The sequence below is a fragment of the Peromyscus maniculatus genome, chromosome 20 (assembly GCF_049852395.1).
Source record: "Peromyscus maniculatus bairdii isolate BWxNUB_F1_BW_parent chromosome 20, HU_Pman_BW_mat_3.1, whole genome shotgun sequence".
NCBI lineage: Eukaryota > Metazoa > Chordata > Mammalia > Rodentia > Cricetidae > Peromyscus > Peromyscus maniculatus.
Window position 1 is genome coordinate 36,554,794 of NC_134871.1, and position 15,731 is coordinate 36,570,524.

Below are 15,731 nucleotides of genomic sequence, written 5' to 3' on the forward strand. Positions count from 1 at the left end.
GGTGTCCCCTGTCCTGGCTACTGTTCCTAGAGACCATGTTTCTGAGACTTCATTACCTCCTGCTCCTCTCTGGACTCGTGCGTCCTTAGTCTGGATTCTCTAAACATCACTTCACCAAATGATGAGAGCCAGCATGATGATGAACAACAGCCTGACACATGAAACATTCCTTGAAGTTTCATAAATACAGGAACTCTTCTCCCATTAGTATTCAATCAAGACTCCTCCATAACTATAAGTCTACATCTTGCCCACTATCCCCATATATAGTCCAGTCCCTCTTTCTATCCGACACCTTAGATTCCTGGGGTGGGGGGTGGTTGATGAGGATTGTGTGCACACAACCCAAGTCAGTAAACCCCACTTGAGCCTCTGGTTCCTTTGTGGCTCTTTCTTCTCTTCTTCTGTCTTTTTCATTCATTTACATTGATACCTTTGTTTTGTTTTTGTTTTGTTTTTTGTTTTACGAGACAGGGTTTCTCCGTGTAGTTTTGTGCCTTTCCTAGAACTCTCTTTCGAGACCAGGCTAGCCTCAAACTCATAGAGATCCGCCTGCCTCTGCCTCTCGAGTACTGGGACTAAAGGCGTGTGCAACCACCACCCAGCTATCTTTGGCTTTTCCAGTAAATGCCCTGCTTCTCCCATCTCTCCTGTTTTCTCCTCTTGCTGGAATTTGTTGTTAATGCCACAAAACATGTTCAAGGAAGACTTGCACCATAATTTGCGCATAATCACCCAATGCATTGATTAAAAATGTGTTCCCTGAGCATCAGTCCCAGCCTGTTTAAATAAACCCTTGAGTCCCAGGTGATCTCTGCTTGCTGGTGCTCAAGACTGACATTATAAATAGTTATCTACCTTTTTCCATAACTCAGGGAGAATTGGCCAGCCTCCCTGTGCTGGAATCACCCATGAGACCAGGCCTACTGGACCAGTTAATAATTCCTCTCCTGGCTAACAGCTATCTTTAAGGTCATTTGAAAGGTAATTCGGTTCACTATGATTACACTAATCTCCAAAACCATAATAGGATCTTACACGCCAGGCCTTGCCCCCTTATAGACATTGTCTCATGGACCCAGAGACTGTCTTCCCTGCTTCCAATTGCAGATCTCACCCCCAACCACTACAGTCTCTTAGCTCCCCTCCACCAGGGACCTTGATGTAGTTCCTTTCCATTTATTTGGGAAAAATAAATAAACACCCTGACCAAAGGTAGGATTCAATAGGTTTTTGCCTTTCCTATGACTTCCCTGGCCATGTGGGTTTGCAGACATTGAAATAAATACAGTTAACCAGGACTTACAAGGGACTTGAAATGGCCCAGCCCATTGTTAAGTTTGTAAAGGAGCCTCCACAGAGCATTGTTATTTCCAATTCCAACACTTAACTCTTTCATCCAGGTACATTCTTACCCACGAGCCCCACCACAAGCAGTCACACAAATGCACATCAGGTGCATTCTGTACATATGCACATGAATGCACTCTTATGCACACACACACACACACACACACACACACACACACACATACACACACACACACACACACACACACACACGTGTGCACGCACGTATACGTTTCATATTTAAACATGTGCACGTATATACATGATTCACTGGTGTTCCCCAAGCATTTCCTCAAAAATGCGACATGTCAGAATTCACGAGGCCCAAATACAAGAAGCAAGGCAGAGCCTGGAAGTGCAGAGAGGGTGAGAAAAAAGCAAAAGCGAGCCTCTCAAACAGACAGCCCGTCAGCACATGGTCAGCTTAGCTAAGGCATGGCCCCCAGGACAGGCTAAACCTGTCTGGAGATTTGCAGAGAATTAGGCCAAGACAAGGCGAGCGCAAAACAAGTCATCGGAATGCTCCACACAGGACCCAGGAGGCTCAGCAGAGCCACGGGCATGCTGGTAAATGCCAGCTTTGGTTGTCAGTGGTCACTGTCCTGGGCCACAGAGGCCAGGCAAAACAGTGAGTCTGGTGTTGTCTAGTCTGCTCAGCTGTCAGGAGGACTCTAGGTTTGTGTATGGTTGGTAAACATTAGAATTACATTCAAAGAAACTTTTTAAAGGTGCTTCTAGGCCAACCTAAACACAGTGAAGGGCACGGTGCCTTCTACTTCAGAAGGTTCCACTATTTAGGTTGCCCAAACACTGCCCTAATGCAGATGAAACAAACACCAGGATGAAAAGGTCTGCTGAAAAGAACATGGTGTTTACAGGCAGTTGGGTGGAGGGGCTGCCTCTTGCGGCTCCCCACCTTGGGCCACACACCTGAGGATCTTCATCAAATCAACCTTGTGTAGGAAGAGGTAAACACAGGGGTGGTGCCTGTGGCTTTTGCTTGCACTCTGAAAAATCATCTCAGCCCCTGTCCACTCTTATCCTTGGTAGGGGGAAGGTCTTATTCCAGGACCACCCCACCTTGCATTGCTAAAGGAGGAAATGGAAGACTCAGCATGGTGCTTGGGATGAGACAACTGAACTGGAACCCCAATGCTACTACTAAGTACTCCTGGGATGGCAGGCAAGCTCCTGAACCTCTCAAACCTCAATGTCCTTAATAAGGACAATGTGATGAGGAGTGAGAACCTCTCCGGGGTCAGGCTGTTGCAAGCTTAGATATAGCAGGAATCAAGTGGAGGCTAGGGGCCCTGACACACATGTGCCTCTATCCACCCATCAGCCCACTAACTCAGGACAATATGAAGGTGAGGTTACAGGACCCAAACCCTGTTCCTGCTTCCACAAGGCCACAGATGATGAGAGCTTAAAGGTCCCAGTAATGGAGCATGACGGCTTGGTTGCTGCAATTCTTTTAGCCACAAGAAGGCTGGCTGTGTCTCACCTGAACTTTCAAGTGAGGTTAGACAGGAGCTGGCTTTTCCCCTCCCACCCCCAAACCAGTCTCCTGGGAAGGTAGAAAGGCTATATGTGCCCAAAGAGGGGTCCCACCTCTGCTGATGGATAATGTATGGTCATCACGTACCCTGATCTCCCTTTGGTCTATGTGGGACAGGTTTGTCGGTTGCCCATGTGTCCCCATTAGTCATCCTACAGAGATAGCATTTCTGGGCACATTTTCTTGACTTTCACTACACACTGGACACTCCTGGAAGGCTTTAAACTACTGAGTCTAAGGAAAGCAATGCTCTAGCATGTAGACCTGTCACGTATTGTGTAGCCTTGGTATCTGCATTTTCAAAGGATTTTCTGTGAGTTCCTTTGAGCTGATAGAAGGATTGTTTTGCCAAGAACTCCAGAGTCCCAAACTGACATCTTTACACATGGGAGCAGAGCATAAGCTTCAATCTCCCCTCCATCAACACACACACACACACACACACACACACACAGAGAGAGAGAGAGAGAGAGAGAGAGAGAGAGAGAGAGAGAGAGAGAGAGATCTGCCTATACATATATACACACATGCACATGTAAATGAATACATATATAAACTAGCATGCACAAAGATCTGCATTCACATGCATACACATGTGTACACACTCACATATACACATGTGCACATACACATCTTCCTGAAGTCTGAGGGAGTGGCAGGGTGACTGAGGCTCAGGGGCCCCCTTGCATCCTGTTTTCTCTTCCTCTGCCTGACCTTCTTCCTTCCTCTCCTCTCATCTCCCTCCTTTTCTGATGTCAGGGAGAAGGAAGGAGGCTGTGGGTTTAGTGTCTCTCCATTCTTTTATTCACCAGCTTTTTGAGCACACGATCCCCCCCCCCTCCCAAACCTCTCCTGTTCCCGATGAAGTCATCATCGGGAGACCTGAATGAGATCATGGGCCAGAAGCTGGTGTCCATGCATGCCAGCACCTGCTTCCTGGATGTTCAGAAAGTGACAGCAACAGCCAGATGTACAGTACACACCCTGAGATTGCCGCTCATTGGCCAGCTTGCACTCTGACATCACCTTGCTGAGATTGTTTTGCTATACATAACAATGGAAGAGACAATGTGTTTCCTTACAAAACCTGCCAGGTGCCCTGAGACTTATGACCAGCCACTGCCCCCACCAATCCAGGAGACAGGACAGAGTTCCTGCAGACAGCAGACTCCTAACTGTCCCTCCTCTGTGGGCATTCCTGCTGTCCCAGGAGCCCCTACGTATTGTTCCAGATGCTACCCCGCAAGGAGCACACAGCACCAAGGGTAGAATCTGGCCCAGCAATCCCCCAAGTCCCACAGTCCTGCTTGTATAAACAACTCCACCAGACATATCTCATGTCTAATGAAGACTTTGAAGCCAGCTTGTCCCAGTCTCGGCTTCTCCAGAGAAAACCAAAGATCTCACTTTCTGGGTCTGAGTATCTGAGTACAGAGCATTGAAAGTCTCCCTTGAGCCAGGCGGTGGTGGCGCATGCCTTTAATCCCAGCACTCGGGAGGCAGAGCCAGGTGGATCTCTGTGAGTTCGAGGCCAGCCTGGGCTACCAAGTGAGTTCCAGGAAAGGCACAAAGCTACACAGAGAAACCCTGTCTCGAAAAAACAAAAACAAAAAAAAAAAAAAACAAAAAAAAGAAAGAAAGTCTCCCTTGAATCCCAGGAGTCTTTGCAGCTTTCCTTGAAAATGTGTCTGGAAGCTGAGCTTTCTGGTTACTTTGGTCTGAGAAGCCACCAACCTCTGCCTGGGTCACTGGGGTGCCATCCAGAACTGTCTTGTGGCTTTCTCTATCAAAAACCCTTGTGGTATCTACTCGGTACCACAAGGGTTTTTGTTTTTGTTTTGTTTTTTTAAGTACATAATTCATCTCATTCAAGTTACTTACTGAACACCTACTGTGTGCCAGGAAGAGTTCTAGATCTTCTATTGAGACACAAGGAAGATGTATCTGGTCTCACTGCCCCCCACACACCCTTATCCTTCTCTCTTCCTGCTTCCTTCCCCCAGGCCTGCTCCCTCATCAGGCCCTTACACCTATAGCAGATGCCCTCCCTACCTGGAAGACTGTCATCAACACCTGGCCTGCCTCCCTTTCAATCTACTCTTTGTGGAAGGCAGGCGGAAAGCCCTCTCAGGCCCATGGACCTTCCTAGTCTACATGTTCTCAGTCTACAGCCATGTCCACATCCACCACCCCCTCCTTGTTCCATTATTCCCCAACACTTGTCATGAGTGGCTGTTGCCGTCAACAGACACTCCAGATGACCATTGGACCATCTCATCGTTATAGTGAGATCATCAAGAGCCAGTCCATGGTCATCCTGTCCAGGATAGGGTCCTCAGCTCCTGCCAGCCTCCACAGTCAGTACCGAGGAAGGCACCCCATTTTGCTCCTAGGCTCTGGTTTCCTGTGTATGCCTTCCTCCATTGGACAGGCATTCATCAGCACCAGGCCTGGTGCTAGGGACAGTGTAAGGAGAAAAAAATGCCTGAGCTCCTACACTATGGTGCTGGATCCTCCCATCCAATATCCAGCACAGTCTCCAATGGCTGCCCCCTGATGTCATAAAAGACCTTCACCGAACCTTTTCTTCCTGTTGTATCCCACCTCTTCACATGGCCCACTCTTTACCCTTGGGGTGCAGCCAGCTGATATGTGAGACAGCCCCTCCTTCCTCACATGAGTGATTTCTTGGCATGGCATCTTGGGCAGAGGGAAAACTGCACGGAAGTATCTTGGCCCAGAGCCCACGCTGCTCGGCCTGACCATGTCCACCGCCTGTGTTTGCAGAGGTGGTCGGTGTGGGCTGCGTCCTGGATGGCGTGCGCTACGCCAATGGCGAGTCCTTCCAGCCCAACTGCAGGTACAACTGCACCTGTATCGATGGCACGGTGGGCTGCACGCCACTGTGCCTGAGCCCCAGACCCCCACGCCTCTGGTGCCGACAGTCCCGGCATGTGAGAGTACCTGGCCAGTGCTGCGAGCAGTGGGTATGTGACGATGATTCAAGGAGACCACGGCAGACAGCGTTGCTGGACACTAGAGCCTTTGGTAAGTGCGGGCAGGGACCAGTGGAGCCTCTGGATGCCACCGAGCCCCTAGAGTCCTGATTTTCCTTTCATAGATCAAGCCTCCAGGCCATTACCCACTCCACAACTCACCGGTTATGTGGTCTTGGGGATGTGCTGCCTAGGACCCAAATTCCCCATCTGTAAAATGCAAATGGAATCATCCTTACTGTCTGCCTTATGGGCTTCTCCCAGCATAAAAGCCTGGTGTGACACATACAGTCCTCTATCATCTGATTAAAGTATCCCAGGGAGTGGGTAAGGACCTAGAAAGAGGACCAGGTGGCAGGGCATGGGGGGAGTGGACAGACCTTCCAGATAACTCTGGGGTTCCAATTGCTATCCTCAGGCAAGCAGAGGAGGCTTTGTCTAGGTAAGCCTGAGAAGAGTAAGCCCTGGGAGTAAGGACAGGAACATGATTCTTTTTTTTCTACCATTGCCTACTGGAGCCCAGTGCCTTTACCAGATACTTGGAAAGTACCCAATGCATGTTTGCAGAGGTAGCCATATAGGTGTTTGGCTATAGGTGGCTGAATGTATGAGTAAATAGATAATAGATCGATGATAAATAGGAATGTGTCTGTGTGCATGTGCACGCACGCTTGCACGCACACTCGTGTGCACAAGCGTGCTGCACCATCAATACATGCATGTATAGATAGATGCATAGAGGAGAAATGGTTGGAAAGTGGATGGATGGATGGATGGATGGATAGATGGATGGATGGACAGATGGAAGGACAGAGGGACGGATGGACAGACGGATGGATGGATGGATAATATAAGATAAATAGATTCATAGAGGATGGATGGATAGATAAGCCAATGGGTGAATAGATGGATGGATGGATGGATGGATGGATGGATGGATGGATGGATGGATGGATGGATGGCTAAGTTAGTAGAAACCTGGATACATGCATGGAGAGTAGATGGTTATAGAATGGATGAGAAAGCAATGTTTAGCAAAAGATAGATAGATGATAGATAGAGAGATAGATAGATAAATGGTTGATAGAATTGGATGGATGATGAATAGATGGATGATAGATGGGCTGATAAAGGATAGATAAATGGTGTCTGGCTGGATGATGGTGGGTCAATGCACAGTTAAGCATTTGAACTAGACCAGAGGGAATAGAAGGAGGAAAGGACAAGAAGCAGTGATGGAGTACATCTCAGGGCTTGCATCTGTGCTGTGCATAGGGTAGTGGGAGTAATTCAGAGTGGCTCTAGGGACTGGCCACTGCTCGGGAGAGAACACAAGAGGAGCATATTTAGGGCAATGGTGGGCTGTCTGGCATAAGCAGACTGGGTCTGGGGAGGGTGAGGGGGGAGAAATGTCCAGTGTGGGCAGCCTCACAGATGGGGTCCCATAGGAAGATAGCTCTGCTTACAGCAGCTGCTGGCGGTTGATGTGGCCAGGGAATAACACACATGATCAAACAGAGGAGCCTGGAGCAGAGGTGTAGGGAGGCTGACCTTTGAGGAGTAGACAAGAGAAGAGGATTGACAAGGAGGTAGGGGTGGGGGTGGAGGTGGGGGCAGGTGGGGAAGATGAGGAAAAACCAGGAGAATCTGACACAATGGGCCACAGAATAAGGACATTACTAGAGGAAAGTACCTATGAGGCAGGTGGCCCCAAAGGGGAGCAGACTGCTTGCTGCTGGGCTTTTGGGGGTGCTAATTTTTTTTTAATTCTAAGTGTATGAGTTTGCTCAGAGCCTGTGTAGAATCAGGAGGGGGGTCTTCGCCTTGGTGCTGATAGCACATAGCATCAGAAGAATGTTGTTGTTGTTGTTGTTGTTGTTGTTGTTGTTATTGAGGGAAGGGACATTACAGGCTTGGCAGTATCCCTAGCCAGTCTTTTTAAATGGCAGCAGCACTTTCCTAAGTTATGACCACCTGAAACACCTCCAAACATTATCAAATATGACTGGGGGACAAAGTCACCCCCATGGAAAAAATGGTATGGCATGGATGAGAACCAGGGTCAGGGAAGACTTGGTCTCTGGTAGCTCAAGATATCATGGCTGCTGCTCTCACTAAACCTCCCTCCAGCATATTTGCTCAGGAGTCACTGGCTGGTGGAGGGGAGGCAGAGGCTGCCTGCTCATTGTGTGTGACCCAGTGACCCAGTTCTTAGCCATCCCAGGCAGAGCTGTAGGGAGGAGACCCAGAAACTGAAGCTCTTTAATCCTCTCATCCTCCCAGGCAAATCCCTCCTACCTAGCTTGCTACATGCTCCCAGCCAGCTCACCCCAGACTATCTGCCTCTGTCCTTGGATGCCTCCATTGTTTTCTTCCTTCTGTCTGTGGGTGCCTCCCTTCTCTCAAATTCACTCACCAGCAGTGTTTGCCGCACACCTGCAAACTTCAGGGACTGCGTGAAGACCTCTATGTTACCCTAAGTAGACTCCTCAACTGCTGGGTGTGTTTTTCCTCTCTTCCTCCTCCAATTTCTTGATTATCTTGTTCTCTCCCCTTCCATCCCTCTGCTCCCCTCCCAACCCCCAGGTCACCTCCCTGCTTGCCTCCTTTTCTCCAATGTCCTACACCTGTGGGATGTCTCTGTGTGTCTGTTCCATCTTTTGCAGGCTGTTCTAGTATGTCATCTGCCTGTTTCCTCTGTAGCTCAACACTCTCTCCTGCTCACCCCTGGTGAAGCAGGCACCCATCAGATGCTAAGGGATCTGTATGGTCACAGGACCAGTCAACAACAAATAGTCTATAGCTGAGTAACTATACCAGCTGCCATGGACTGGCCTGACTCACTAAGCCAAGGAGTCCCAGTACATACACAGACACACACAAATAAAAAAATGGCTATCAAAATAAATCTCACTTTAATGAAAATGAGCATATAAAAGGCAACAGGAGAATGAGGCGGCTGCTGGTCACATGGCATCCAGTCCAGAAGCAGAGAGTGAATAAAGGCTGGTGACTAGCTCACTTTCTCCTTTTTACTCGGGCTGGAACTCCAGCCCATGCCCATAGTTAAGGTAGGTCTTCTCACGTCACTTAACCCAATCCAGAAAATCCTTGTCAAACATGCCCAGAGGTCTGTCTCCTAGATGATTCTAGCTCCTGTCAAGTTGACAGTCAATATTAACCATCACATTAACATCCACCTGGCTCTAAAGATGGGTTTCCTTCCACAACTTCATACTTCATCTTTTGGTCAGAAAAAAAAATGTTAAGGGTAAGAATGCAGTCTCCCCTCCCTGGGTGCCCCTGCTAATTAGAAGGCAGTTTGTCTTCCTGTGGGGAGGAACAGCCCAATTCTGTCTGTCTGTCTCTGTGTCTTTGTCTCTATCTTCCGTATTTCTGTTTGTTTCTGCCTCTTTCTGCATCTCAAGAAGCCTCAATTGGGGGCGGTGGGGGGGGGAGGCATAATGATGGTGAAGACTGGAGGAGCTTGTGGAGGAGACTCACGGGTACTCTGGTGTCCCTCTACAGCAGCTTCAGGCACAGTGGAGCAATGGCATGGGAACTGCATAGCCTACACTAGCCCCTGGAGTCCTTGCTCAACTACCTGTGGCCTAGGAATCTCAACTCGGATCTCCAATGTCAATGCCCGGTGCTGGCCAGAGCAAGAAAGTCGCCTCTGCAACCTGCGGCCATGTGATGTGGACATCCATTCACACATCAAGGTAAGTCTAGAGCAAGGGTAGGCATCATGGGCAGGTATAGGCATGATGACCATGTACAGCGTATAGCTGACTTTGAGCCTGGCTACTGAATTTCTTGGGAGTCATTCATATGATGGAAATGATGAAGACTGTCTGGCAGGCCCAGGGTAAGTGATTTAGGATGATGTGGCTGCTAAGCTGGTCCATGATAGATTTCACTGAATGGATTCTTTTGTAGTTCCCATCCTATTAGGAAGCGAGGTCACTCCAAGGAGAATTCAGGAACCATCCAAAGTGTTCTTTCTGTAGTGATTCCGAGGGACCTGCATCACCTTTCATCCCCATGGCTTTCCACACCCACCTGCGCAGGCACAGACAGCTACATGGACAATGTGAATACTGCTAGATCTTGAAACACATGGGGTCAAATGCCTCTGTCCTGTTAGTGTTTGCTACTGTAGCCAGTCTCCTGCTATCATTAAGCTCCAGTCCCATTCCCAGTAATACATCAGTAATCTCTGAATTCCTTCCAGCTTTGAGAGGCCAAGATGATAGAAATATAGCATCAAGGACATTTCTGCTAAGCTGCAAAAGGCTGAGTCCAGCCATAGGATTTAGTCACGGGTCTTCCTTGTCTAACTCAAGACCCCTCACTTCAGTGCTGGTCTACCCATTGTTGCATCTAACAAAGCAAACTTCTCAAGACTAATCCCTGGGTCCATTAGTGGAGCAGGGTAGGTTCTCTGGATGCTGAGAAAAGGATGCCAATAGAAAAGAGAGCCCTGATTCCCACCATCATCTTTAGGCATGGGGCTTGGTCCTCATCAAGACCGCATCTTGTCATCTTTGATGGGCACACACTTTCCTTCCTTCTCATCTTTTCTCCCTCTGCTGTGCCAACTCTGGGTGCCATCAGTCCTCACTGAGTGTCTTCTAATTGGAAGTAGGGGTGTAAAGTGCCCAGCATAGGGAGAAATGAGAGCTAGGGCTCTAATCTGGGCTAAGAAACTCTGTCACAAGGCTGGGCCCTTCACTGAGGGCTCCGGATTCCTCTCCCATCTCCATGCTCATCTACCCTAGCTGGATTCCTCCAACTGGATAGGCTACATGACCCACCTACACTGGATGTGCTCTGCCACCAGCTCTGATATGGTACTGATAATATACCCTAAGAAATACTAGCCCAAGGCATTTAGTAAGTGCCTACTGTATACCAGCTTTACAATTACATTAGTGAGACACAGAAAAAGAGGCCCACATATCAAGAAGTCCACAACCTCATGGAAATCTATAATTGTATTTAAGTAATGTCAATGCTGTTGAAAATACTGCATGATAATAGTGTGTGTGTGTGTGTGTGTGTGTGTGTGAGAGAGAGAGAGAGAGAGAGAGAGAGAGAGAGAGAGAGAGAGAGAGAGAAGGGGTGGAGTGAGGGAGGTAGGCATTGGAGTACAGGGAAGCAGTGAGGACAAAACATGCCCCTGCCTGATTGTGGCATTCTATGCCTGCTCAGTCACTCACTACTTGCGAAGCTTGGTTAGATAAAAGAGATAGAAAGCCTTCCTGTCCTGGTGGCACTGACATATGGGCACCAAAAAGGCAAAAATGCAGGTGAGAAGGGAGATTGCAGGCTGTGAGATCTGAGCAAACTCGGCATGGTAGTCCTCTTTGGCAGTGGTGATGTTTGCCATGCACAGTGACGGGAAGGGGAGTACTAGACACTTGGAGGGAACGAGGTGGCTGTGCATCACCAGAGCATACTCACGGAAGACCCCTTTCCTTTCCTGAAGGCCGGGAAGAAGTGTCTATCTGTGTACCAGCCGGAGGAGCCCACGAACTTCACTCTCGCAGGCTGTGTCAGCACGCGCACCTACCGACCCAAGTACTGTGGAGTCTGCACTGACGACAGGTGCTGTATCCCCTACAAGTCCAAGACCATCGCTGTCACTTTCCAGTGTCCAGAGGGGCCGGGTTTCACCCGTCAGGTCCTATGGATCAATGCTTGCTTCTGCAACCTGAGCTGTAGGAATCCAAACGATATCTTCGCTGACTTGGAATCCTACCCTGACTTCTCAGAGATTGCCAATTAGGTAGGTGTGTGGCTTGGGGTAAAGCAGCCAGCCCTCTGTGGCCCAGGACTTCACAACTGAGCCTTATTTCATCTACTTCCTACTCAATTCTGAATTCCCTGATCCCAACCCTCAGTCTCTGTTCCTATTTTGACCATCCCAATGGCCCAGGAGAGCACAGCTCAGGCTCAGGCAATGCGTCTTTCCTTGGGGATGTTCTACATCACTCCAAAGAAAACCCATCTCTGACTGCTCAAGAGGAATCCTAAGCCTGACCCAGCCTGTCTGGCTCTGGCCTGCTCAGGTTGTCAGAAATCCTGAGGAGGCTGCCCAAGGAACAGAGTCAGCTGAAGAGCCAATGTCACAGACTCCGCCTTCAGATGCCAAGCCTGATGATGATGTTGGGGTCCTTCCAGACAGATGTATGGGACAAGGGACACAGGAATAAGTCATTATTTGGGCCTTGCTAAATGATACTATCATGGGCATTTCTGTCCACAACACACCAAAAGTGCTCTCATTCCAAAGATCTTTTGTACCACAAGGTCACCAAACATTTTCCAAGTGAGGTCAATGGTTGTGCCATTTTGCTTTGCACTAGAACGTTATTTCCATCAACCTGGGCATAACTGAGGATACATTTCTCTGATCCCTGTAGTGTGAAGGCTCAAATTGGGTTCATGTTGATCAGAAATGTAATTTGAGAAGTTTTATTGACTGGTAGGTGACAACCCCCAATTCATCCTACAGAGATGGGACAAGGCCAGCCAATTTCACAGACCACAGCTGATCAGTCATTGAAACTGTTGCTGACCAAATTCTTAGGGCAATTAGCAACTCTTTCTAAGATCTGAGCCTCCCTTGCGCTGGGGCTCCTGGGAGTTGGTTGGGACCTCGGGGTGGCCTGTCTGTTGTCTCAGCAGCACCCTGGAACAGTGGGATGACGAGACATTATTCTCATAGGCCTTGGAAGATTCTTTGGAAGTCTAGACCAGATTGAGCAGGATGTATGTGTCAAACATATCAGTAGTTCAGTAGTTCAGTAGTTCATCCTGCCTAGGTGGCCTCTGGCAGGATTGGTGAGGCCACAATAGTCCCTGGGCCCAGGATACATCTCTTTTGCTTTCATGACCTACTTCACTGTGGCCTTAGTGGCTGTGGAGCAAAATAGCTCAGTTTTCTAGTCTGAAGATGGAAGTTGACCAACTGTTTAGAAATGGAAATCTATTTAACAGAGGTAAAGACCAAAGAGTTTGTAAGTTGAAGAAAGAGATTTCTCCCAACAATAATGAGGCTATTGTTTATTTTAGCAGTAGAATGTAAATTTTCCTGTCATCATTCTTTTACTGAGTTCTATGTGCTACCCATTATTCTCAATATTTGCCACATATTTCCTCATTGAAGCTTTGTGATCACATTGAGGAGTTCCCTTCATAATTTCTGTTCTTGAAACTGTGAAATGGAAGCCCAAAGAAGAAACTCAACCAAAGTCACTCATCTGGAGATTCATGTCCCGGATAGATTAACTTCATAATTCATATTTCCTCTTTGCATCTGGACCTTCCTAACATGTCAGGGTAGGAAAGTCAACCGAAATCATCAACTTGTCCTTCTCAGTTTGGCCTCTTAATACTGTCTCTCTAGCTGCTTTCCCACAAGAGGGGAGTGTTTAAGTATTAAGCATCCAAACTAAGTAGGACAGGAAAAAGCCATGTGCATCCCCCGTGGCTCCTCGTGCCTTGAAATCAGAATGAGCTCACAACAGGGATTTATAAGATGGGTTCTGCTTGCCCGGTACCACACATTTGCAGTGGTGGGAACATGCCTGTGGGAGAACTATACACAACACATAAATGGATTCCTAAGTGGGAAAGGGGATGTGGGATTTCCCCGCCCTCCTGTAACCTCCCAAAGGCATGGCCTTGCACAAGGCAAACCACGGTGCTCAAGATGTATTTAAGGAAAATACATTATATATACACTCCTACTTTTCCTTAGAAGCACTCTTCTTCCAAGATCTCATCTTACCAGTGAAAACCCTCTACTAAAGGAGGCTCAGTGCTTTGAATAAATGTATGTTCATATGTGTACAGGAGATTGCATGTAAAGATATGTTACCCCTGGAAATAATTACTTATGTAAGTATTTTGTGGATCATGTTAGATTTTCTTAGATTAGAAAAACCTGTCTTAACACCCAACTCTGAAATAACTTCCATAGAAGCCATAAGCTAGGGTCTTACCAGGTATCCACCCTATTTGGGGAAACTATGATCAAAGAAGGCTCAGTTAGAGGAGTTAGGGTGATCCTGGGAATAGAAAGGAGGGGTGGCCAAAGTCACTCAGTTATTATTGGTTTGGAGAAATGGACCTACATCCGGATCAGAGGAACTGTCTTAGAACCAAGAACTAAAGTCCCAGGGAAAAAGACGTAAATGCAATGTAAAGAAATTCTTTCTAATAATAATAATTATAATAAAATAATAAAGCCTGTAGTGGTGTGACCTGGTTCAAGGAAAGTTAAGAATAGCAATCACAGTTAAAACAACAATAACAAAAGCCCATGTATTGATAGCTTGTTTGGTGCTAAGCACCACAGTGCATTTTATCAATTAGTAGAGCTATGCTCAATACACAACCTTCCTCCATTCGATAAATAGAAACTCTGAAGCTCAAAGGGACTGGGCGGCTGAGGCTCAGACCGACGCTTACTCCACTCTACCGTGGGAAGAGATCTAGACAGAACCTAAGTGACTGCTGCGGGTCTCCCATAAGCAAGGCTTTAGATCCACACCCTCCCTGACAACGCTTAGAAACAAAGAAAAGGAGTAACGATAAGGAGTTAACCTGCCATGAAGAAATTCACTGCAGCACCAAGAGTGAATTTTTTGGGTCTGCTTACTCGTGAGAGAGACAAACAGCAGCTTATGAAGCCTTCACTTAGCATTCGGAGAGCCCTGAGCATGCCTCGACCAAGACTGCTACTCTGTGCTTTATTGGCATAGCCCTCTTAATTCCTCCCATGAGCCCAGGAGTTATGGTGTCACCACTGCCATTGGAGGGCTGAGATAGCAAGGGATCCAGGAGTTAAGTAATTTGCTCAAGTTCTTACCAACCAGGGCACTGCAGACAAGCTCCGAAGCCCAGGATCATGTGACACCCATGCCATTTCTCATGCCACTCAGACTACTTATCTGCTCCAGAGTCACAAGAGGTGCTTTACAGGTCCCAGTGCTGAAATTTTAATTTTGAGGGTGATTAGAGATTGATCAAAGAAAGCAATTTCAAATGATATGACTGTCTGTAATCACCCTGATTAATTTTGGGCCGTGTATGCATGGAGATTGTGGAGAACATTACAACCTCTGACCCATGGTGTTGACTCATGTCATTTTTTTTTAAAGACTTGTTTTTGACTCAAAAGAACTATAGTGACAGCCCTGAATGGCTGGGAAGCAGGAATGGCCATGATTAGCTGTGTGTCCCTGCGTAGGGGTGTGTGTGTGTGCGTGTGTGTGCATGTGTGTGCGTGTGTGCATTTGAATATGTGTATCTATTTTCAGACTGTGATTGAGTATTTAAATATTCCTACTGCCATTTTGTAAGTGAATACACATGAAGAAATGTCTTTAGATTTCCCAATAGAGGAAAAATAGCCCTTGGGCAGCCTGTCATGTTCTACCACATTCCTAATTTTTCTCATGATTTGTGTAGCAGGGAATGTTTGTTCACCCGTGATGGGTTTTCATTGTTCAAATTCTTTGTTTACAGCTTTTCTCCTTAAAGCAATAAATCATCCGCAAAAGTGACTTCTTTGATTTGGTGGGGTTTTTTTTTCTTTTTTTTTTTTCCCCCTGGTAGATTCTATTGTTAGGAGGCAATGATTCAGGACTGAATGTGCTCAACCAATATCCTGCGGGTTGGAGAAATTACGTCCCAGATATTGGATAGGAAGGAATAAAAAAAAAAATAGCTCAAATGCTTGAAAATATGCCTTGAAGCATGGATTCTGAAACTCAGAGAATTCCAGTGTTGTGAGACACTATTCCTGAAGAGAC

The 15,731-nt window shown here is 47.3% G+C and overlaps 1 protein-coding gene across 1 annotated transcript in view; it reads left to right on the forward strand.

Annotated features, from left to right (window-relative positions):
* Positions 1-15,482, forward strand: part of Ccn4 (cellular communication network factor 4) — a 31,673-nt gene extending 16,191 nt beyond the window's left edge. The window contains exons 3-5 of the mRNA XM_006980318.4: positions 5,696-5,956; positions 9,433-9,626; positions 11,396-15,482. Of these exons, the coding sequence (XP_006980380.1) occupies positions 5,696-5,956; positions 9,433-9,626; positions 11,396-11,695 (755 nt within the window). The 3' untranslated portion in view covers positions 11,696-15,482. The remainder of the gene's footprint in view (positions 1-5,695; positions 5,957-9,432; positions 9,627-11,395) is intronic.
* The last annotated feature ends 249 nt before the right edge of the window (positions 15,483-15,731 follow it).